Below are 25,900 nucleotides of genomic sequence, written 5' to 3' on the forward strand. Positions count from 1 at the left end.
GCCGTAATTATTTTATCTCAAAGCATGCGTTTTAATTATCTCTGTTCATTTAAGGTCATGGAGGACAGACTTGCCCAAAGGTGCCTGCTCCCTGATTTCTGTTTCCATAGAGCATGAGCACTGTCCTCCTGCTGGAAGCGTACGAGCTATAGTCCTCGAGTCCAACTACCTGCTTGAGCCCTGCGGCTCAGGGAAGTCCAGACTAACTCACATCTGCAGAGTGGACCTAAAGTAAGCCCCACAAATATATGCTGATAATATTTAATCACCTTATCTTCTAGAAAAGGTTTTCTTACACATATAATGACTTCATTTTTGCTAATGTATTTTCACATAATTAGTTCATAAATAGTTCATTGTTTGGTATTTATGCAAATATATTATTTTGATTTCAGGGGAAGAACTCCTGATTGGTACAACAAAGCCTTTGGTCATCTTTGTGCTGCCGAAGCGGCCCGGATTCGAAACTCCTTTCAGCCTATAATTGCAGATGGTCCAGAGACCAAAATCTGAAACTTTTTTTTGCTGGTTGTGTCTGATCAGCTTTGATGTCAAGCCATGAGCCTTTGAGTCAATTTAAGCTCATCTGTTGTTACACAATTAAAAAGAGGCCATCATATAGGTGCTGATCTTAATTGCTCAATAGGAAATGAATCATCCTGCCAATGTCCTAAGAACTAGGATTATTATAATTATTATTTTTTAATAATATTGTATTACTGGTGCTCAAATCTACAATGTCTAGGACATTCAAGCTCCTAAGCGCTTCTGGGAAGCATGTATATATTATTAATTTCAGATTCAAAGCTATTATGATTCAGACCCACTGTATATATGAGTGTATATGCAAACCAGATGTATATATTTATATATGCGACAGGATTAATAGTGCATATGTTAATATTCTATATATTGATTCTTTCTTTGTCAATTTCCCATTCTACTAGAATGTATGGTACAATGGTATGGTATGTATTGTAAGCTGGTTTTACTTTGCTTTAATATCGCCCTTTCAGAATTAGTGTAATTTTATTCAACTTTGACCTCTAATGGTTGTGAAAAGAATGACTTAAGGTTTGACTTGATCATACCTGCTTAAAGGTACTGGATTGTGCAGCCAAGTACAAGAGATATCATTTTTTAAATAAAACTATTGGGAAAAAATTTGAATGCTTCTGTGCTTAACATTTACCTTCACAATCAGATTACTCCTCAAATGCACCGACTTGCACTGAAAACGCTTGCTCTTCTCTGTGGTGAGATTGACCTCTACTGGCCGTTCAGGTGAACCACATGACCGTTCAGGCTCCTATGGTTTTAAGCCTTATTTGATTTTGCGAATACAGTTAAATTCAAACATAACAGTGTTTGGAAATTAAGCATAAATGAAAGGCGTGGTTTGTTCTGGCCTTTTCATACAAGTTGTATGGAAAGGAAGAAGCTTAAAGTTGATCATATAAGACAGCGCCAGGTCATTTTTGTCCATTAGGTGGTTCTTTCCTATCAGAACTGAACATTCGTCTGAACTAAGTCTACATGTTATTTCATTAGTGATATAAAGTAATTTTTTTCCATCACTATCTTGAATCAATGTCAATGGATTGTAATGGTGAGAAGATATCCACTTTATATTTAATATACAGAAATAATTTATATATGGTTTGATAACAGTAATGGCTGCAAACCAGGACTTTTTATTTATTTATTATTATTGTCAGACAATTCATGTATTTGCACTCCTTCCATGCTTCAAATTCTACAATTCAGTTCAACAAGTCCGATGTGACAACAAGTAGACCCTATAGCAGGCATGGGCAAACCCAGGCCCGGGGGCCATATGCGGCCCGTTGATCTTTTTAATCCGGCCCGCCAAACTTGTCCAAATTATATCATTAAATAAAATCGCATTATAATTAAGCCTCATTCATTTGACCTTTTCCCTGTAATGCTACCTGTAAAAGGCCAAATCATTTAATGCAATAGCTTTCATGTGTCATTTATATTAGCTCACACAAATACTCCATCCATCCGTTCTTGGTCCGGCCCATCTGTCAAATTTTAGAACCTATTGTGGCCCGCAAGTCAAAAAGTTTGCCCACCCCTGCCCTATAGTAACTCACCAGGAGCACAGGAAAAAGGCTTTGTTGACTGAGGGAATGAATTTCACTGTAATAGGCTTTGTTGTATTACTTTGTATAGATGCTGATCCAGGGTCACCTCTGTGCCTCACAGCCTCATCAGTGTAGGAGCAAACTGTGAAGTCCAACATTTACATCTGTGCAGGCACATTGTTTGTGTTTGTATATTACAAATAAAATGACTCTATCTCTCTGCGTCAAATGTTGTTCTTTGGTGGAGGTGGATGTCTGCACTCACACCAAGCATCTCAGTCTCCCTATATTGTGATTTTCACAAACATAATGGCCCTACATTTATTTTATCTATATTTTTAGATTCCTTAACATTACAAAAAAAACCCAAACCTTTAGCAATTGGATTTACATTTAATATATTATTATTATTATTATTAGCTTAGAAGTTATTCACGAAAAGCACACTTCCAGTAATCGTGGTTTCTTCTGCATCTAGATCCATAGCATTATTGAAGCTATCCAAAAACAAAATTGTTTTGTTGTGAAACTTTACCCGATTTCAACTCTCTTTCCTTAGGCATTAAAGACAGAACTAGGGAATACGGGATGATACACAGAACAGGAGAGCCTGAAAATACTGACGAAACAGGGAGGATATTCTGGCAGAGAACTGTCCAGAGAGGCGGGTGGAAAGAGGCAGGAGCTGATTAGGTGAGATGTGTAACAGGTGCGTCTCGTTCAGTTCAGCGATGCCTCAGCAGCTGTGCAGGGCAGGAATCAACCTGCAGCAAAAGGCACCATAGCAACCCTCACAAATGGAGTTTAATGTTAAAATGTAGGAGTTTTTACTGACCTCATTCTGGATCAGATACAGACTCCAGAGAACATTTTGCATGATGGTGCATATCGGACCCTTTATGACTGTGATTTTTGGTGAGTGAACTGAATGCATCTTTTACATGTTATTATTATTTTTAAAAGCCTCCATTATAAGTAAATGGAGAAAATGCTGAGGTAAAATTCCACGTTGGTCAGATTAGTTTAGTTTGACAACAGCTAAGCTTCAATGCTAATGCATGGTAAAATAATCCTACGGGCTACCTTTCCTCTCTGTTCAAGATTCAACATTCTTTATTGCCATTGTGCCAACATAACGGAATTGTGTGAAGACCCATGGTTTAAGGCACGCAGAAGAACATCAAACGAAATACAAAAATCGTTAAAAACAACAAGATATATACACAGCAATGGAATCAAATAAAACCGTTGTAAAAGTTATATTTTACTGTAACGCTCACATTCTCCGCTGCGCACACCTTTCTGGTGGGCAGCGCACGGACGCGGCCTCCCGGTGGCCAGTCTCCCGCTCCGCACCTGCGCCATCAGCGCAGCCGTGCGGGCTGGAGCCGCAGGCAGGGGGCGGGAGCGCGGAGACGGACACGCGCATCCGAGTGAGCGCCCGGCGGAGACGCTCGGAGTCGTGAACACGGCGCAGGTCGGCGCGGCTCCGTTAACGGGCTCAGTCACTCTCGGGTCACTCTGTTTACTGACAGTGATTTGTTCTTGTTTTGTTTTATAGTGTTTATTTATTTATTTTCGTTTATTTTTGCGGTGATTCAGTTCCCAAGTGGTGAGCGTGTAACTCGCCACCGGAGACAGCCGGTTTGAGTGGAAATGACAAGCGAGAGACCGGTGACGATGCCGGGCTCGGTGTCGAACCGACAACCCCCAGCGGGTCACCGGCAGCAGGCGGCTGCCGCGTCCGCTGCCGCTGATGAGACGCTGCTGACGATGATGTCCGGAATTTCTTCAGTCCTCCTCCCGTCTGGGTTTATCGATCCGTCGGTTCCAATCCGGAATATCCAAATGAAATTCGCAGTTCTCTCCGGACTGATCCGGGTCGGAGAGGTGAACAACAGGGATGTGGTTGAGACGGTGCTGAATCTGGTGAGCAAACATCTTTGCGCTCTTTCTCTCTGTGACCGGACCTTGTTCCCAAATTCTAAATGCTGTCCAAAAATAAATGACGGGAGTGTTGTTGGCAAAACAAACCCATTTTAATTAATAATAACTATTTATTTACAATAACGTGCTTTCCCTGCAGCGCCTGCCTGAATAAACAGAAGTAAACATTGAACATGTTCACAGACCAGGCGCGCTGAGTGATGACTGGATACTCATAGGAAAGACCGTTTAGACGGACGATCCGGGTTCACGTGAACCTCCGGGAGTCGGTGTGATGAACAAAAGCAGGGCTGCTGTGTGTAGGAAGAGGAGGAGAGATTAGGGCTCCAGAGCTGAAGGTCTTCACAACATGCCAAATGATTGAATGGACGAGGCTCGAGCAGCTCTAAGTAGAGAGTTCAATAACTTGTCTGGGTTTAGTGGCTCAGCAACATAAAGAGGCTGAATTTTCTTGCCTTGAACCTTTTTTACTTTTTTTTTTTTTTTTGAAACCTTGTGGGGTTAAATGATCAACATTCCCAGCTCCATAGTAATCCATGAAGTATTTTGTCTGGAGTTATTGTTTTTCATAATTAACTGTGGAATAGTTATAGTCTACCTAAAAGTCAGCTGTAGATGATGGATATGGGCACATTGTCACACCAGGATAGGCCAATGACAGTCTGCATGTGTCTCCACATGACGACACGTATATGGAAAGATAGAGGCAGCTACAGCAAAGTTGCTTTGACCATCTGAACGAGTTTGTTTGCCTTTACCTCTCTTTGTTGGCACACTGGAGATTAATTATAAAATGTTCTGGCACAAGAGAAGTTCACTTTGTGGAGCAGGACAAATTGCAGCCCTTGGCATGTTCAGACATGCGAGTGGTTCTGCAATGGCTGGAGGAGTCTCGAGCTTTTCTTTTCTCAGGGAATTTGCTCGGGGAATAAAAAGTGCTCGGCACCGATTTCGATTTGGTTCAACAATGATTGTCCTGATAATAGACTCTTTATTTTTTCCCCCCATTTTATTATTTGTAATTATTGAAGGCCACCTTTGCTCTTTGCTTCTCCAGTCATACATTCAAAAGTATTTCTTTGCGTGACCTTATTTGCAACACAGAGTGCTTTACATGTTTCATTGACATTGAGCTCCTTACCTTGATCCATATGATGTCCATACATACCACATATAATGCAATGAACGTTGAACCAGATGACAGTAGTTATTAGTTTACTTGTCTGGCCTTCTGAATTCCATCACAAAATATGCACGAGTATTCACACAAGTCTGGGATGAGGGTGTCGCGCAAACAAGCCTTCAGGATGTAGGATGGGTAAGATTCATTTAAGTCTGAAGAGGTTCTGAAGATGTTGAAGGATGCGTCAGTAATTCTCACATGAGGGTCCGCTTGATTAATGAAATTACATTTCCCTCCTTCTCTAAGGAGCAACTTGTGTGCAGAAACTCCCCTTCTTAAAGTCTACAATGAAAATCTTGTTCTGCTTTTTTCCTCTGTTGGCTATTTCACTGAAGTTGTAGTTGAACTGCCAAGACAGAAAAGTTTCAGATAAAAGAGAAACCATTAAATGATTGTGCCCCAGAACCCTAAGATGTGTACCGATAATCCCATCTGCATGTGCTCCTATTATAAAGGCTTTAGTTGCATGGCCATGGAATTGTATGTATCAATACCTTGTGTTTTTTTTTTTATTAGGTCGTCAGGTTAATTCCTTGTTCCTGAAGTGTAAAAAAATTGTCGATTGAGTTTCATTATTATTCTTCATTCTAAACCATCAGCTACTTTGATCACCTGCACATAAGACTCTAAGAGCTCTACTAGAATGTATGTTTAATGAAGTGATTTAAAGAATACATCACTGGCTCAGCTGACCACACGTATTAAACGTGTTTGATTCAGTCTTTTTTTATTCTTTGAATTTTATACCCCTTCCCTGGATTGTAGTATTTCTGTTTCCAAATAATACAAATCTGTGGAAACATCAAGACACTTCTAGAAATATGTCCAAACATTTCTGCAGTCACTGAAACACTGTCCACATCTGCCGGTTCATATTAGAATCAACTGGTCCAAATGTGTCTCAGCAGAGCTTCCGTTAGGAGCCCCAGCAGTTATCTTGGTAGTTTGTCACATACTTTGTGTGTGTGTGTGTCTCAAAAAGAAGTAAAGCCAAACACCGGTAGAGTGGGGGCCGCAGTTGACAGATATTGATACCAATTGGAGTTTTGAAATTGTTGATTGTGTAAATCAGGCATGGGCAAACCCAGGCCCGGGGGCCATATGCGGCCCGTTGGTCTTTTTAATCCGGCCCGCCAAGCTTGTCCAATCATATCATTAAACAAAATTGTATTATAATTAAACCTCATTCATTTGACCTTTTCCCTGTAATGCTACCTGTAAAAGGACAAATCCTTTAATGCATTTGCTTTCACGTGTCATTTATATTAGCTCACACAAATACTCCATCCATCTGTTCTTGGTCCGGCCCCCCTGTCAAATTTTAGAACCTATTGTGGCCCGCGAGTCAAAAAGTTTGCCCACCCCTGGTGTAAATCCACTGAGAGGAAGAAGGGATACTGCAGGAGTGGACTGATGCGCTTTTACGCTGGGATTAATGTACAGAAATATTTAAGCGTGATATGAACTACATATTAAAGGGCATATAATCCTGAAACAAGTCTGGAAGAAATGGTGCATCAAATGTGCATGAGATGTGCGTGCACATGCATTTGTGCGTCCCTATGTCTGCGCTCTCTTCACCGTCATGGTGACGCGGAAGCTGAGCCGAAAGGCGAAGCTCCATTTATCGGTCGATCTCCGTTCCTACCCTCAATAGAACTGAACAACCTTTGGCGACTTATGGAAGAAAGTATTTTTACTGATGTTGTTGGCTAAATCATGGGTAACACCCTGATTTTGATCTGCTAATCTGCTGAATAACATCCAAGCTGAGAACGGCATTTGGCCAAGACTGTTATAAATGGTAAGGGACATTTTTTATTTGATCATTTAATTTTGTAAAACACATACAAGAACACTCTACTTTTGCAGAGGAAAATATGTATCTTCCTCCTTTGTCCTTAGCTTCACTGGAACACATTATAATACAGACACTGTGGGTTGAGACAAAGCCGATTTGGCTCGTCTGGGTATGCGGCTCTCTTCATATTGCATTTGGTTCATGTTCCTCTATTGTGCGCTCTGCCCACATATACCACACATTGCTTGCTTCCTTTGAATACAGTTACAACCAACTCTTCCAGAAGCAGCTTCAAGTTCATTTGCACTTTTGTCACTTTGCCATCACAACAGCCTGAACAAATGCATTATCTTTCCTGCAGGAAACGGAACACAAACAAGAAAATTAATGAATAAGCCATCCTAAGTCAACATGCAGTGTTATTGTTGTTTGTTTCGGTTCGTTTAGCTTCAATTGTCGTTCCCTATTTCTTTTGTGTCTGCAGTGATGTGGTCACTGTGTCTGACACACCTTGTGAATGCAACAAAGTCTTTCTGAAGTTGTTTCATAGTCGAAATTATGTGTTTATAAGTGAAGCTGATGGATTAATGGAAGGTTTTGTAGTTAAGACCCGAATTATAGCACAACATCACGAAAGGGTTGTAAATTATATTCTCGGTCTCTCCTCTCAACGTTTAAAGTCCATTATGAGTCCTCTTCGCTCATCTTGCCTCTTAGATCAACACTGCTCGTCGTCCCAAGGTCTGCTTTTAAAACAAAGGTGGTGTGCCGTTGTTTTCAGGGTCCCACCGACACTGAGTGGCCTTCCACAGGGATATTGGCCTGTCTTTATTTATTACATTATTGTAAATAATTTACCCACATTTATTGTAGTGTTGTTTTGTTTAGATAAGTTTGCTCTTTAATCCGTCCGCCCTCTGATCAGACCTTGGTGAAATTATTTTTTTGGCACCTCTGTGCTCATCCTTTTATTTCTTTATTCATCCACGGGGTTTTATTAGTTTAAAACCAACGGGTATCTTTTAGTCTGGTGGAAATTTACAAGTTTATTGTATATCATTAACAAATGAATGTTTTCATTTACCGCTAGTTGACTGCTTTGTGAAGGTTGTCTTTCACGCTCAAGTCTTTTTGCGTCTGTTGTGCTTTTTAAACAAAGGGAAATACATTATTTACCCTTTGCCAGTATGAATGTGCTGTTGTGATTTATTCTTGTGTTACATTCAACATCACAAATTAGCTGGAAAACAGTAAAGAGTAAATTTATCTTGCCCTCCCAGATGTGTATCCATCACCGATCAGAGCCGACAAATACACACAACTTCTGAAGAGTCACTTAAGCCAGGAGTGAATACTGATTGTATGGTACAGCCTTACCCAGTGGAATCGATGTGTAAGCTACTTTCTTACATTGTAAGGGGCCCTCTGCTGCATTTGAGTCAATTGCACACTTTGCTCATTGCTGGATCAATACCACTTCTAGGCCCCGGTACATTTTGTAGAACTTTGTCACCCTACTAACACACTTTTCCCCCACATTTGTTTTCTATGTCACGCTGATCCTGATATATTCTTTATATATAGTCTTTATTGTTGACCTGTATCATTGTTAGATTTTCTTTCAGCTTCAGGTTGAGATGAAAAATGCTAGTTATTTTGATCTAAGTAAAACTCGTTGGACATCATTCCAAAAAAAACTGTTATTGATCTGAAAGTGAAGTATTACCTATCCCAACCTCCAGCTGAAATGATGTCCTGATCTGTTACTGGTCTATAACAGTGTGCACTGCGCTATATTTAATATCGAGAAAAAGTGAATTGACCTGCACAGACCAGCTGATTATCACATTCTTGCTGTTAATGTACCTGAGACAGTGCTTAATATTCTCCGTGCTCCACCTGGTAGGATAATTAAATGATTCAACAAGACCAGTGGTATTCATTGTCATGTCCTTTACTAAGCCTTTTGTGTTTTCATGTTTTAATCACATGCATTGTAGAGGGTAGACTATGATAAATTTGTGCTTCCTCAGTAAAGTTCATTCTTTGCTAAGCCTTCCAATTTCTGCCAAGAGCAGTTCCTTCTGATCTACTTTAAGATAACCGTCTTTGGATTTCAGGGGAAATTTAAATTCTAATTCTGTGCAATTGTGTTTGTTTATCAGTGATTTACCTGAAGTGTTGATTGATTCAGGGAGTATGCTAATGTATTTTCTCACCTTCAGCCAAGGGCAAAATGAAGGACTGATTTAAAAAAAAAAAAAAAAAAAAATGCTGTACACTGCCAGGCCTGCAGATGTTTTTTTTTTTTTTTTTTTTTACCTCTATTTGCTGTTGAACTACAGTTGCATTGTAATATTTATAATCATCAGTGAGTATCTCCAGGTACTTTAAACTGTTATTGTCCTGACTGCAGGGTTGAAGCGCTGTTGATTCACCGATAGAAAACAGTCGTTGCTTTTTGGAAATGCTAAAGAGATATGTCAGACACCTTGGAAAAGGCCATGGATCTAATTTCACTGTTTTCCCCGTCCTTAATCTTCTCCTGCTGTGCGCATCCCTCTGACTCCAGAGGGATGCTGATGGTATCTTATCCCACAGCATTTGTGACCGAGTGCATTCTGAAATGCAACTCCCAGCTTAGTGCGCTAGTTTTTACCAGGGGCATAATCTCTTTCTGGAAGTTTTTGTTATGAACATGTTTTTGTACTGCAGTAGGAGGACAATGTGCAAAATCCCACTGACACAAAGTGAATGGCATTTCATAAAGCTTGATAAATTCTTCCAAACATGCAGCATATTCTTCCTCACTGCTGTCACTTCAGGCAGGGTGTAGCAACAACACCTGTTTATGCACATGCACTAGATAGCTAAAGGCTCTTCATGCTTGTGACCTCATTCATTTCATATCCGTTAACTCACTGGTTTTCAGTCTATCTACAGAAACGACCCCCCCCCCCTATCTGTATTTAACAGCTCATTTGATTAAAGAAAGTATTATTTATATTAGAGGTTTAAAGGTTTCTGGCCAAGTTACTCTCAGGTTATTCTCAAAAGAACAGTAAGAATTTGCGTGATTTGGATGTGATTCTATTTCTCAGTCTCTCACAGAGAAAACATTCTATTCCCAACAACATAATTGTAACCACCATTGGACAATAGGATACATGCAGCATATTGTTAGCTTTACTTAGCCTTGATTAGCCAATGAGCCATTATAAAAACTAGACCTGTTTGCAGCAGGAGAAATGTGTTAGATCGCCGGTAGCGGCTGTGCTTACTCCCGAGTGCTGCCGGGTGGGGCAGTCGCACTAATCCCAGGATGGGTGCTAATATGTGTGTACACCATAGGGAGGAGGCCCCTATACACACTTGCTTATTTCTATGGAGAAGAGCTGCATCTCAACTCATATTACCGGTACGCACTGGTCAAGGTGACATCTGTATACTGCAGCAAAGCATTCACAGTACAGCTGTAGCAAAGGCAGAATGACGAGATGGTGCAGGTGTAAATAAAATCTGAGGCCCTGTTCCTCACAATCAGTCTGTAATACAGTTGTCTTTGACATATAAAACATCACATAATTTATATGTAACTGGTGACGGAAGCCGGAAAACCTGTTGATGAACTATAACACTAGAAAAAAATTAAACCAACAAAAACGGTCAGCAAAGAAAACACCATATGATGTATTTCATCTTTGAATTGTCTCCATCCTTCAGTAGTGAAACCCAACAAATATATTTAGGAGGTATTTGTCTTTGTTATCTATTTAACTTTGGCACCAGTCAACCTCATTGATTGCATCTCTTTTTAAATCTGTTATGCTGCAGACTATTGAGATTATTAGCCTTCCTGTGTCTACTTCTGTTCTGACTATTTTGAAATAAAACACTATACCAGTTATGCTCTGGTTTATACTACAAGACACTTTTTGTATATTATATTTGAAGTTGAAATTGATGCTCTAATACATTTTTATCTTTCAGAGAGATAGTTAAGAGCTTAGCTTGCTGCTGCCCACTGATATCCCCCTGTTCTTAAAACTTAAATAGTAAAATAGTCATGTGCTGGCACAATTTCAAACGCACAACAGTTGAGTGAGTTGAAATGAAAGATCCTCTCTTCCGTGACTTAATCTGAGGCTGCGCTCCTTCACTGGCAGCGTACATGCCGATCCTCTTCAAATCAAGATGTTGCTGCAGTGTAGAGCTCAGAGGCTGATGACTGACAGCCGTCAGCGCTGGGCTCTCTACTTCCCGATATGCAGTTGTAGCTCTCTGGCAGCATAGTTTATCACTGAAGTCATGGAAGGATCCATGTTTGTAAGCTCTTGTTGTCATGTTTTCCCAAGGCAGGGAATGAAGGGCCAGACCTGTCTTTTCTCTGTACTACAACATAAATCTTTGTTCTGTGTACTCTGCAACAAAACACAGGTACTTCAGTACATGTTAGTTGTCATACCATAGCCCCCCAATGGGAAGATGGACTTGTTCTCTTTCCATCTCAGCCAGAGACACAACAAGCCCACGTTGCTCATGTAGCTGCAACACAAGGAATCTTGGCTCCATATTACAATAAGTGACGGATTTATAATTCTCAGTGGCACACAAGCCACTAGACAGTTAATGATGTGAATACAGATATCTACATTATGCTTGACAAGCCTGTCATTGATGGGATGGCTCTGTTTCAAATATGTTTTCATTTGCACTTCATTTTCACTGCCATGTTGCCTCTCGATGACACGGACCCCAGCGCTGTGTTCATCTAGCTCTCCTGAGAAGGCAGTTTTGATAATGGTTGGTGCAATCAATCTATAAAATATATATTTTCCTATATATTGTTCCTGTACAGCTCGGGTGTTTCCAATTCCTGGTTATATTCAAGCATGTCATTTGTACCTCCACCCTGTCCTGATAATGTTTAGCTTTGCATTCACTCAAAACTAGAAAATAACTCGTAATTGGATTTACACCATCCACATGATAATCTGGATCAACATAAAAAAGTTATAAATTATTCTTGGTGTCTTTATACGTCAATCATGAAACGTAAAACTGAATCAGAGTTTATGTGTATTTTGAACTGACTTTTGGATACATAAATGGGGTTTTAATGTTAAAATGACCATGACAGAGAAAATAGTCTTTCCCTTTATTAAAAAATAATAATTAAAGTATTGCAGTGGTCACGTTTCAGAAATCCTCTCCGGATGAACATGGCAGGTTATGGCTGTGCAGGGTTTTTGGGGGGCTTTTGAAAGGCTGTAGTTTCAACACACAAAGTTGCAAATAGAGTCTAGGGAATGTGATGCAAAGTTCACGTCAGCCTTATCATTCACTTCTCCAGGGCAAAAGAGGAAAGCTTCTATAAGTCCAAGTGGCAACTGTGCTTGCACTTTATAAAAGCAATGTGTTCACAGTGTAGCCAAGATTAGCCAAATTCGTCTTTGAGAATAACAGTAGGAAATGCTCCTGAGGCTACAATCCTGAAAGTGGTTGTTATCATTCATACAGCTCTGTCTATTACTCAAAGCCACATAGTCGTGACTTTGCTGTCCTAATATGTTCCTCGTTTAAAGAGAGGCTCTCTGCTCTCCGTCCTCTGCAAATGGAGTTCAACATGATTGAGCTCCTTATAAAATTGTTCAAGTTTAATGCATCTACAAAAGGTCTGATTTCACAGGCCTCTTTGAAGCTGCACTGGAGAGAATTAGCTTTCAGGTGTGTGCGCTCCTGCACCTGAATTGAATTTAGGATTATGTTCAGCGCCGTCCACGCATGGATCCGTAGAAACAAAAATACAGTATACCTGATATACACCAGGATCAATAAAAATAATAATGACAACTTCAGAGTCATTATTGTTATTATAATACAAATAAATTATCATTGCTCTTCCTGGGGAGCCCTTGGAACTAGTAGACAGTTGTCCCTGATTCTCCTCCTCCCATCCACTGACAAAAGAGTAAATAGAAATAATGTATTGTGTTGTGTTCCTCCTGTTTAAGATTGTTCTACTTGTGCTATTGTTTTAAGCTTCTGCTCCAGTGTGGAACTGATGTCATTTGGTACCATGTTGGTTTTGATTGCTTTGATTCATCCGCATGATTAACAGCAACCCTCAACCATGTACAGTTCGCCTGTTGTTAAAACTCAATTACAGGTGGGGAAAAAAAAGTCCAAAAAAGCTATTTTCCCAAGACGTTATAAAACATACTGCTGACAAAGAAAGTTAACAGAAATGACACACAGAGATAGAAACAGAAAGAGGTAGGACGGGCCCCTGCATTCGTAGACCAGCGTGTTGTGTGTGTGTGGAGGGGAGGTAGGCTATGGAAAAGGAATTGAAGGGAAAAGCAAAGTGAGCAGATTACACTGTGGGAGACATTGTAATCCACAGATTACGCTGCCAATCTGTTGGAAGCTGCTACTTTATTGGGAGGCTTGTTGCATAGAATTCAAAAGTTGTATTATAACGGCTGTTTCAACAACAGAGAGATAGATGGGCGTCATTGTTTTGATTGAACCTGCTTCTGATGATATGAATGCTGTTGCTTTTCTTTCATCTTCGTCTGTCTGTCGTGATGTTCAGAGGCAGGTTTGATCACATTCCTCTCCTTCCTCCTGTGGATTTTACAGAGTTTATCAATATGTTTTGCAATGGCAGATGTTGATGCTGATTCTTTGAAGTCAAGAAGACCTATAACTATTAAATGTATAGCTGATATACATTTGCCATAAAGATAAAACAAAATCGTATTTCCAAATTTTAATAAATGGTGAAGTACAATCAATTTGAGTACTGTCCTTAAATTGTATCTTTAGACACAGCTGGTCCCCACTTAATGACGTACTCATTTAACGATGACTCGGAGTTATGATGGGCTTGTGGGCATAGATAATTCTTGAGTTTATGAAATGTTAGGGCATCAATACCTGCATTGCCATGAATAAATCAATGGCAATATTAGTGTATCTTGGGTGGCATTGACTGCTCTACAGTCACCAGCTTACACCTTTCTTTTGGTGTTTCTGAATTTAGAATATCAGCAGTACTGAAGAATAATTTACAATATTAATTTACAGTATTTAGAATGAAAACAGAAAGATGCTTGCAAGTTATGCATCTACAGTGGGTTTAAAATTAAATAAAGCATTTTACTTTAATCCTCACCATGGCAGTCACAAGTTAACGCTATTATTCACATCACTGCATGGCATTTACATGCAACACATAAAAGCTGGATTATTTGACTAACCAGATTAAGAATAAAATTCTCCATGCCTGCAAGTGTGACCACTGATTGAATCAGTCCCCCGACTCTTAACGCATTCAGTTAAGCTCCAAATAAGATTTTGTTTCGCTGTCTGTGAAGATGACACTGAAAGGGGGGAAACAGTCTGTCCCCGTCACCCCAGTACATCCATTCCCAGCTGGTGCTTCCAGGTCCGCCAATGAGTCAGTGGTGTAGACGATTTGCCTGCGTGTCTGGACTGAGCCGTGTAGAGGATGGCCAAAAATGTGTAGATTATTGTGTACACTCCCGGTCCTCTCCTCTCCTCTCACGCTGTATGTAGAACCTGTTTTATGTACTGATGCATCATCAAAATAAAAGTTCACAATTGCACCCGGTGTAATGTTTAGATAAATTATCTGAGCTGGCAGACACTTCAGTAGAGTTTGACATCCTTTTCTCCCCCCGGTATGTAATTAAATAAGCATTGAAGGCTTCCTTTTTTTTCTCTCTCTCATTTGTGTAGGTAATTGCAATTTTTTTTAAAAGACAGATGATGTGAAGAGCTTCAAGCTGTGGGCAAACTCCACTCCTGGCTCCGTGGGGTGACACTTCTTTTTCGCAGCCATCTGGCTCCTCTGTTTACTTCACCACAGCCTGAGCCATCTATGAATCATCAATGTCCGCATGTTTATTATGACAAAACACTTTCAGATACGGCTCTAATAATTGCACGAGATTTCCATCCAACATCTGCAGTAAATCCTTTTTGGTTTTACCAGTGACAAGGACCTCAGTGCTGTTCTCCTGCAATTAAACCACCTGAGAATCACATCACGTTGACACTATGACAGGACACTGCATCATAAATATTGCGTAGCCTAAATCAATGTCATTACTGAAGAAACAAGAACAAATTCCAATCAGTCAGATTTACTCACACAATTACCAAGCAAGCAAATAACCATAAAACTTGTTTGTGAAACAACAGTGAAAGGATTGTTGCAAATTCAAGGTCAGACTTAACAGAGCTTCCAATTATTTCAAAATAATTCTTTCTAAAAAAATTCAGTGACATTGTTGTGCGGGGATATGGGAATATTGTTGGGCGGTGGAAAGAATACTTTGAGAGTCTCTTCAATCCCGTAACCATGTCTTCTATGGAGGAAGCAGAGGCGGAGATCTCAGAGGTGGACTCGTCTTTCAGCCGGGCTGAAGTCACTGTGCTGGTTCTCAAGCTCCTCGGTTGCAGGGTACCGGGGGGGTGGATGAGATTCGCCCTGAGTATCTTAAGTCTCTGGATGTGCACGGACTGTCTTGGTTGACACATCTGGTATAATGCATGGCGTTTGGAGACGGTGCCTCTCGACTGGCGGACTGGGGTGGTGATTCCCCTTTTCAAGAAGTGGGAACGGAGGGTGTGCTCCCACTACAGGGGGATCACGCTCCTCAGCTTCCCAGGGAAAGTCTATTCCAGGGTGCTGGAGAGGAGGAGGATTAGACCGATAGTCAAACCTCAGATGCAGGAGGAACAATGTATCTTTCATTTTACACCCTCCATTGGACACTCAAGGGTTCTTGGGCATTCGACCAACCAGTCCAGATGTGTTTTGTGGATTTGGAAATGGTGTTTGACCGCATCCCTCTAAGTATCCTTGTGGGGGGTGCTTTGGGAGTATGGGGTCCGGGGCCCTTTGCGAAGAGCTGGCCGGTACCTATACGATTGAAGTCAGAGCTTGGTTCTCCCCGGATGAGTGGAGGAGACGCTGTGACTCTTGCCTCCACGACCCGGCCCCGGATAAGCGGTGGAAGATGAATGGATGGATGGATGGATGGTTGTCCAGTTCATCAGTGTGTTTCAGTTCCACTAAAAGGTCCTTCCTGATTACTTTGGAGGCCAGAGCAGAACAAAACATTTTCCAACAGCAGATGCAAAATCTGATCAAACAAAAACTCTATTTTACAGTACAATTGAGAAGAGAGTAGTAATTTAATGATGCAAGTGGAACAATAGGAATGCACTTTGTAAAATTGAAATGTGTTTGAGAATATAACACTTATATGATCTGATTTTGATTGCTCTTATACGAGGAAGGAAGTCTTTCCAGGTCCTGATAGCCCAGGTTCTACCTGCTCATCAATGCAATGGGAACACCGCTGTGCGACACCAGTGGTGTGTTGAATAATGCTGCTTTTGTCCTCACTGAGACAGCATTGAAAGTCATTTGTGGGTTTGCTGAGAACAACACTCCTGCACAAGCAAACCTCACACTTTGGCCTTCTGGTAAACCAAATCTGGTTGAAAGTCTATTCCAACTTTGAAGCCGGCTGATCAATGCTTTGTTGACATTTCTCCAACTGTCAGGGAGCAACACTCTCCTCAGCAGCCTGATGATGTTAGCCAGATTGAGGCTGTCACATTGTGTTGATGCAAGTAATTACACAGATCAAAAAATAACACAATAAAACCATCATTCACTGTGCTGGGACCATGCTGATACTCTTGCACATGCACATAACCATATAAGAAACAAACATAGTTCAATAAAATGAGTGTAGTTTATTTCTCAAGCATCCTTTTAAATAAAGACTCTCTGTGATATATTTGTTTTAAAACTGCAGTTCCCTGTCTATCTTGTATTCCAAGCATCTGTTCACTTCGTCTGAAATGCAGTTTTTTGATAGATGTTTCCTGAGTTGTTCACTCTGCACTTACCAAGTTGAGACATTTTCAGTTACAGCTTTACATGCAGTTGATTTCAGTTTCCTGTGCATTCATGTTGTCTCGTGTTTTTGATGTTCGATAACCTATTTGACATCCAGCTCAAGAGAAAAGTGAAAAGCTTTTTCTCTTGATATAAAGAGGGCATGTTCCTCAGTGTCGACCGTAAGAGTCTTTTTATTTTGCTGCGTCTCAGTTCAGAGGATATTTCCTATAAAATCTCTGCTGCAGAGATGCCAAGAATGTACCGCTTCTTCAACAGAGTATCAATGTGACAGATTTATTTTGTCTTTCGTGTTTCATTTGTACATGTTCACATACTTTTCTCCATAGAGCACAGATGCTGATGCTGAGGTTGAATTATTTCTTTCCTTTCCATTTTCATTCAGTATAAATGACAGCCAGCGCTGAGATAGAGGTTACAGTACAGACAAGGAAAGGAGATATTGACCGCTTTCTGTCCCGTCTGGCTGTCTACTCATTTTCACTGTGTGAGTGAAGGTGTTTGGACTAACACTGACCCAATAGACATTTGATATATATATATATATAATGTATATATATGTATACATGTGTTGTTACTTTTATTGCCATTCATACATTATACATCATTCTTTTTTTTGCTTTGTTCATCTTTAATTCACCTGTTGATCTTAGGAGTCGGGGTTTGCGTCAGCTCATTGGCATTATTCATCCGTTTTGAGTTAGGAGGATTAAAGATCCAGCAAGTGCTTCAGATAAAATTCAGCTACTAGAATGTCATATTCCAAGTGCCTCGAGAGAAGAATTACTGGTGATACCAGCTGTCAAAGGTAAATCCTCAATAACGAGCAAAGGATTCTTCAATTTGCTGAAAAGGCTGGCCTTGAATATTGGAACTATTTAGTTTTTGACTTTCACTCCATGATGGAATTCTCCATCAGTGCTGAGCACAGCAGTGCACTTTGAATATCCATGCCTATGTGCCATAAAGCAACAGTGGTACTGTAACTGCACTGTTAAGATTGCCCGAGGTGTTGGCCCTGCCCCTTGTGGGGGTGACAGAGTGGTGAGGACAGCTGGTAGGCATACTGGAGCATTTGTTGCCAGCATTGAAGATGATGGCTTACTGTTGTGCCCTGCAGCTAAAGCAGATGAGAGAGACAGTGTTTTATCACCTTCACACCGAGATCCGCATGTATATGCTGTTTTCCCTTAATGTGAAGGAAAACCTGCGAAAAATAAAAAAATCCTTCGCCATTTTGGGCAGTTTTTTCCTCCCCTTTTTTTGTATTGATGTGCCTCATTTTTCATTGTGAGTATGCCAGAAAACAGAGAAGAGAATAAAGCATCAGATTATGCTCCTCATCAGACTGCAACAAGAAGATATGAAACTTTATTTATTTATGATGGTGGTGGTAAACAAGTCAGCAATCCGGTTTTCTTTGCTTCCTTGAGAGAAGCACAGTGGGCCAGATTATCAGGTCATCAGGGTTGCAGGACTGACATCAGATTTTGGACATCAGTAGCATTATAGGACATTGGGCCCTTGTTCCCACCCTTTGAAGTTCCAGTGAAACTGTACGCATAGAGAGAGACAGTGGCGCACCCTTCTTGACCCTCGCCTCACTCTGAATTTGAATATTCAACATTCTGTTCATTGCTGCTACGAAAGGATCCATAATGAGTTTTATCTGACTAATTGTGCTCATCCGCTGGCTATTAGAGAGTACTTAATCAGACCCTAGTAGATAATGAAGGACAACCGGTGACCTGATTCATTTAATCCTCACCTGCCACTGCTTTTTTGTCTTTTTTGCAAATCCTCGTGTATCCTCACTAGAAAGCCATCACAAAATGAGGTAAATTGCAGTTTTCCCTGTGATTACCTCAGACAAGATGATCATGTTATCTTTGTGGTTAGCTTGTCGCCCTCTGTCTGATATTCAGAAAGATAAATATGGTCTGATTCTCATTAAACCTAGGAGAATGGTGGACACTACATGGGCCAGGGGTGCCTGCACGGTGGGGGGAATATCCAGATTTGAAGAAATGTGCAACATTAGACCCTTTATCATGTTCTCTTTATATATCTTATGTAGTTAGAGAACACAGGAACCTGGGTCCATTAGGTGGAACATGTAAAGACTGTGGAGATTTAAATGTAAATACTTATGTCGAGGATCTGTTTTGTGGAAGTCAGACTAAAGTAAACAGACTAAATAGGAAAGAAATGTGGATAATTCCCTATGCTTTGTCTTTGCTGCTAAATGTGAGAAGTAGCGTGTATGGCCTCTTCTTCTTTTAGAGCTTAGGGCTGAGCAATTTACATTTTTCCCTTATGAATTTTAATTAGAACAATATGAACTACCTTTATTTTACTCATTTAAATGCACATAAACCCAGTGGAGAATGGATTCTTTGGCAAACTATCCCTGCTGGAAACCATCCATCCATCCACCTGGATGAGACACCTGTTCATCGCAGGGCTACGCGTAATGCAAAAATGCTGAAAGGAATCGAAATTGGAACTTTCTTGCTGTGAGGCAACAGCGCTATCCGTGCCACCCAATAATAAATACATAAATCCCTTAAACACTTGAAGGCAAAGTGCTTTGACCCCAGTATAGAGGTTCGTGCATATTCTTTTATACTTTTTGGAACTTTGTGTAAGGACTAAAACATCATGCTAAAAAAAAGGTATCATTACTCAACTAGAAAACAAGGAAAAAAGATGGCCACACAATGTTAACTGTGTTTATTTGTGGAAGACGTCATCACTGCTTTATTGTCTGTGTAGCCACATTAAATAAACCATGATGCAGATGAAAAAGGAAATGATGTTGTCAAGGCACACATTTAATTCTATGTAGAACTCTTTTGACGATTAAATGATACGCCTGTATCTCTGTGTCATCAGATGTTTGTCTGATAGTCGCACAGACTGTCTTCTTGTCACAGCATTGACAAATCACCAGAGAGGAGATGGTGTCATTAGTGCTCTGGTCCGACTGAGGAAGTGGAAAATTGCTGCAGTAAACAGTGTGGATTCTCTCCACCATTTTCCCCTCTCCAGTTCTGTGACCTGCATACTGATCCCTGTTTTTAACCTGGAGGACATCTTGTCCCACTCATCGCCTGGTAAGAAAAGTGACACTGATGACATGGAGAAAACAAAGTCAAGAGCTCACTGCTGTCATTTTCATTTTTGTCTTTTTCCTTTGAAAGGTCTCAACCCTGTTTATTTTCCTTCTCTTCCCATCTCTCCCCTCGTGTCTGCATTGCAGTGTACTTTCCTCCATCAAACAAGAGTTGTTATCTGAAGCGAACCTCCTCTCTCCTCTCCTCCTCTCTTCTCCTCATTTCTTTGGACGTGCTTTCTCTTAATCTTTACAGATTACGAGACACATCAGGATAACATATGCTTCTTGACAGCAGTATTCAGCAGGAGGAAATATCTTCGTGGTTTATCATCTGCTTCATCAAGCATAAATGCAACGTGTCTTGAATGAAATACACTCTTTAATTTTTAATGAAATAAATCTCAAGGTCAGATGAGTTATGTAATTCTAACTGAATTTAATGTGCTTAATTAGTTGGGAATTGGTGAGGATTGCTGAAACGTGTTCGTTGAAAGAGAGGAAGATTTTATTCGTGTAATTTCCCTTCTATTTATAATTTTGTCTTGATATTATGGGATCATTTCTAATGTCTTGACTGCATCAAACCAGGTTAGCAGAGGAGAATGCTTCAGTTAAAGCATTGTCAATGCTTCTGTCTAACTTGGGCCATGTATAAAATCAAAACATATACATTTATTGCGTTATGTGGTAGTTTAAGTTATGATTTAGACATTTTTAGACCATCTGCAATGTTGCTTTAAATAAATATGATGTTACAATTCACGCCTAAATATGCATAAAACATTTTGCCCTTTCATTGTTTTATTCCTGTCATAGTTGGCCTGGTATCATTTTTCCAATAATCCTTTAGAAATTAGCCAGTAATTATTTTCCTTCTCATGTCCCTCCAGATTTATCGTGGTGCCCTGTGTCTATATATCAGTCAGTCATGGTTTCCTGGTGTGTTCATTCACACAGCACACCCTCTATTTTAGAGATATAGTTCCTGCATCAGTAGCTTTTAATTTTCTTCCTCTCGTCCGTTGGAGGGGTGGGCACTCCTGCCTGGTATTTGAAGGGATTAGACTCAAGTGCATGATACAACTCATCAGAATAGACCCATGTTGCTACGCAGTAAGATGTGAATGTGAGATAGGAAACTGGACAGATTTTTTTCCCCCTCTTGGACCGATTCCTATTAACTGCCTCGCTGAGTGTGGCCAGCTAAAAGGTAAAATTAATTTGTCGAGTGGCACAATGGCAAAGTGCTCCCATGCTCTTTCTTTAAGTGCCATCTGCAAAAAGCCAGGCATGGTTGTGTTTTGACCCATTTTAGTTTGTCACAGTCAGAGCTCACTTCTCTGACCTGCTTCATATAAGGTTCGGCATGGACCCGAGGGCGGGAGTAGATTGTGTAGACTATGGAGAAAAAAAAGCATTTCACACTACAGAAAGTAAAAACTCCATGTTACAAAGTTAAGCCTGTCAGTTTCACTTAAAGCGGACTTTCCTGTCTGACACGTCAGACATCTCGTGGTTTCTCCACTGGGTTCCACAAGAAGGGAGCTGTCCTCGGGCTGGAATTAAGAATGGCAGCTGGTGTCTGGGGTAAGAGCTCAGGGAATCTCACTGTTCAAATTCCCCTTTTTTGTAGCAATAATCCGTCACTTCATGCCATCTCACATGGAGGGAGTCTACTACTCGAGAGACTACTGGGTGCCTAGAACTTATATTATTCTTTAAGGTGGCATATCTGATTAACCTAAAGTTTATAGTCCTTGGTAACAATATTTCAATTTTTTATTTTGCATTGTACCACGATTCTTTGATGTAATTTACATAGTTTAGAATAATTTATGTTGCTATCATCTCCAGTTAAATGTGGAAAAAAGTTAAATTAATTCATGCTCTCTGGTTGTCAGGATCTGAATCATATCCAAAACCCATAACTGGCAGGGGAAAATAACTTTTCAAAATGTAAAATCAATTTCAACAAGCATGAAACATTCAGGATCTCTCATCCTGGATGCATTTTTTCTATTAGCCTTATTTTTGTTTTTAAATTGTGTATCAATGGAAACATTTCATCATTTTCAAAACAAAAAATACTTAAACATTTAAAATGCTTAATATATAATAAAAGAAAGCTTTAAAGGTTTTGGATAAAAATATGAACATATTATACAGTTTTTGGGGTATAGTAATGTTTTGGTGTAAAAGGGGCATTCTCTATGCTAACAGGCAAGATATGCCATTTCTTTTTTAGTATTTTACACGGCACCATAATTAAAAAACAACAAACGGTATTCATTTCACAGCAAATTCACACTGTCCTCTTATTCTGAATTGTATTACCGTATTTATATATTTATTCTATATGTTGTCTGTATATTATCCATGGAAAATTGACTAGATGAGTCTGAAGGGTGGCCATCATCTCCATAGCATATGGCATAGCATACCATAAACAATACTGGAAGCTCAGAAAGGAATGCCTTGTACTGATGCAGTTGTTGAATGGATAAATCATCTTCATAAATGTTCATTTTCTAGTTACATTTTCTTGCTCATGGAAATTTGAGTCCCTGTATCTCTGGTTTATAAGCATGAGGAAATATCCTGACCACTTTGCTGTAAGGGCAGCTGGACATATTTGACTGTCTCTTCTTCTTGTGGTTTATTTGCTTCATTTTCCCTCAATGAACTGGCAGAGACGATGAAAACGGAGGTCAAACCTTTTACAAGGCTGGGCTTTTAAACTTGACAGTGGAAGGAGTTTTTAATATTCAGCTCATGTTTCTGTGCTGCTGTGCTCTTTTCGTTAATCAGGCATTCCCCACCTCTTAAATATACCGCCATTATCTTTTTTGTAGTTTATGTAAGACTCTTATTTGATATAATTTTCTCTCTTTAATAATTACAACAGCTGTGAGAGTTCAAAGAAATATTTCAGAGCTCAGAGGTCTTGATAAAAATGAGCCAAAGTATTCCTTTTGTGATAATATATGCTATATTGCTGCACAAATGGCGGGTGAGTATTTTTCTTTTTTTAAATTTAATACAATATTTTCTTTGTTTCACTGCCTCTTTAGATGCTGATAATCTGCTAGTGTGATGGTTTATTGTCGCTGCTGGATAAATTGGCTATTGGAGGACAATCATGAACTGGAATGACTCGTATTGTGGCCGCGTACAGCCAGGCTCAAGATAAGATTAGATACAGTATATGAGGTTGCTGCGATGCATGAAGGGACATGGTCCCTCTGCTTACCACAGATGACTGGACAAGACTGGACAAGGATAACACCGCCTTCTATCTTCTGCTCCTGTTCACCGCAGTACTTTCGTATATTTTTGTGGATTTGTTCTGGAGAAATATGATTTTGATTTTTTTTTTTTTACCAATAACTGATAATTACCTGCTTCTAATGGCTGATATTGATCAGGTGACGGATCATTTTGCAAGTTTGAAATTCATAACTATAGTTTATGCACATCTGAGGGCAACAAAGTCTAAACTGCAAGTATATATTATTTCTGCCTTCTCTAAACCCCTTGTGGAAAATGGATGGCAAATTTATTCTGCATTTGCATTCCAATGAAAGTGCACACCTCTTTCTTCCTAAAATGTTTCTCTCTTCTTCCTTCTGAAGCATTGTCACTTCTTTCATTTGCTTGTTCCCTCTCTATCTGTGTCTTCACAAGACCATTAAGTCTGCATGCAGCTGGAGGCTTAGCCCGCTTGCCTCAAAAATTCAGAGTGAGCTCCGTATGCCGTCCATCTGCCCTGTATGCCCTCTGTGGTACTCGATGATAACCTCAATCCACTCAGCAAACATATCGACTAACGTTTCTCTCTGACAGCCGGATTTTCACCACATTTGCAACACGTACAATTTTGTTTTCATCTGCTTGCCTCTTTATCTCAGGTCGGCCTTTAGAGCAGCTTCGACAAAAGGTTGGACTTCATTAAATCCCCATCTTGCTGTTGTATACTTGTACTCAACAACTGATGGAATGAAGATTGGATGGCTCCTAAAGAAAAGGGAACGTGTCACTCATTGTGTTTGTGTCTTGTCTTGAGATTGGTACACTTCTACAAAATAGCTCCCGTTTTGTAGTCAAGAAGCCATGGTGATGGGTTTTTTTGCAAAATGCCAGCATTTAATTGAAATATTTTCAAAAGTATGTACAACAACGACTAATCAACAAATCATGCCTTTCAGATTCCAGTATTTTTGCATAAGAGTTATCCGAAGCACTGAGCCTGTGAATTGTAGTTTGCATTAAGTTAAACGAACTGAATAAATAATTTTCTGTGTTGATTACGATTTCATGGGCTATGTAAGAGAATATCATCAGACATTGAATTTGTATTTTTGTTTGCTTTTACAAGGAATAGACGTAAAGAAGGTAGATGACTTTAAGTATCTCGGGTCAACAGTGCGAGTGATGGATAATGTGGGAAGGAAGTGTTGAATTCAAGTCACATTTTCTGTTTGTGCTTACTGGTAGCTAATCTCAAATAAACAACCAACACTTGTTAAATTTAAAAGTTCATTTTCTTACATTCTGAAATACACACCCCAAATATTTGTATCTGCTCCTTTTCAAAATCCACAGCACCAGCATTACTCTTATACATGGGACTTGAGAGCGGATGTGCGCCTGACACTGTTGTTGTTCCCTTTGCCCTAAACTGTCACACTTTTTAAAACTCGCACGTACATGATTTGATTAGCCTATATGTATCTTTAAGTGCAATTACACTATGTGAATCACAAAACAAAGGATTTAGTTTTTTCAAGTGATTGATTAATCGATTGATTAATCTATAGTCTTCCCATTTTTATTTAAAATTCAAATAATAAATGGAATAATAAATGCAGGAAACGACAATTATTTGTCTTTACTTTCTTGTACACCCAGTTCACTTTCCACCTCTCAGAATCCACCCAGATCTTAAACTGAGCAGAGATGATCCCAGTCAATCCTACAAAATCAATGAAGGCCACACATATTCATAAATCATTTTCACACTCATCTTGAAATCAAGCCTGTGCAAAAGCCCTCAGGTCCAATGTTTTCATTTGTCACTCTGTGTCTTTATTCCTTTGTGTGAATTCTTCATTCAGCTGATTATTGCCCTTAAAAGAGAAAAAGAATAGTTGTTTTCAATATCCCAATCAGTGTGAAACCTTTGTTGAGGTCAACTCATCAGTGAAGCAGAATGGATAGACGGGATGTTGGAAGTGCTGTCATTAGGACCATTCGGTTTTGATGTGAGGGCCATTCATCAAAATAAACGTAATCACATAAGGATTAGGTTTCTAACACACCCTTTCCAATGTTTCACACCCCTGCTCCCACAAGTGACCTTAATTTCTGTGACATTTTTAAGTGAAATAAAGAATTACTCTTGGTAGTTTTCCAGCTAAATTGTTCGGAACGGTTTTTTGGGGTGGCTGTGCCACTTTATGCCAACATGAGCTGCATCTAAAACCTCCCCATTCATCTGTCTTTGCAAGCCATTTTTCTAAGCATGCATAAAGTGTTTTGGAAAATACCAAAGTCTACAAATTTGTCAGGTGGTCTGGTCAGCTAACAATAACTGTCGTTTTCCAGTTTGATGATTTCTTTTCTTTTGAGATCCGGAGTCTAATTAAATTCATGTGAACATCTAGCTGTGTATCATTTCCTTGTTGAATTAATTGTATTGCCATTGCACAGCTTCTTTTTTAAGTTGTGCGGTTGGGAGCAGCTCAGACACATTCATATGCGTTTGCCTCATGGT

General features: G+C 39.8%; 2 protein-coding genes across 2 annotated transcripts in view; both read left to right on the plus strand.

Moving 5' to 3' along the window:
* stard13b (StAR related lipid transfer domain containing 13b) overlaps positions 1–1,102 on the plus strand; it is a 47,636-nt gene extending 46,534 nt beyond the window's left edge. Inside the window, 2 exon segments of the mRNA XM_068745099.1 lie at positions 55–231; positions 396–1,102. Of these exon segments, the coding sequence (XP_068601200.1) occupies positions 55–231; positions 396–513 (295 nt within the window). The 3' untranslated portion in view covers positions 514–1,102.
* Positions 1,103–3,884: 2,782 nt separating this feature from the next.
* The window catches only part of nbeab (neurobeachin b), a 143,968-nt gene continuing 121,952 nt past the window's right edge, over positions 3,885–25,900 (plus strand). Inside the window, 1 exon segment of the mRNA XM_068745474.1 lies at positions 3,885–4,040. Within this exon segment, the coding sequence (XP_068601575.1) occupies positions 3,885–4,040 (156 nt within the window).

The sequence above is a fragment of the Brachionichthys hirsutus genome, chromosome 11 (genome assembly GCF_040956055.1).
Source record: "Brachionichthys hirsutus isolate HB-005 chromosome 11, CSIRO-AGI_Bhir_v1, whole genome shotgun sequence".
In the NCBI taxonomy this organism is placed as follows: Eukaryota; Metazoa; Chordata; class Actinopteri; order Lophiiformes; family Brachionichthyidae; genus Brachionichthys; species Brachionichthys hirsutus.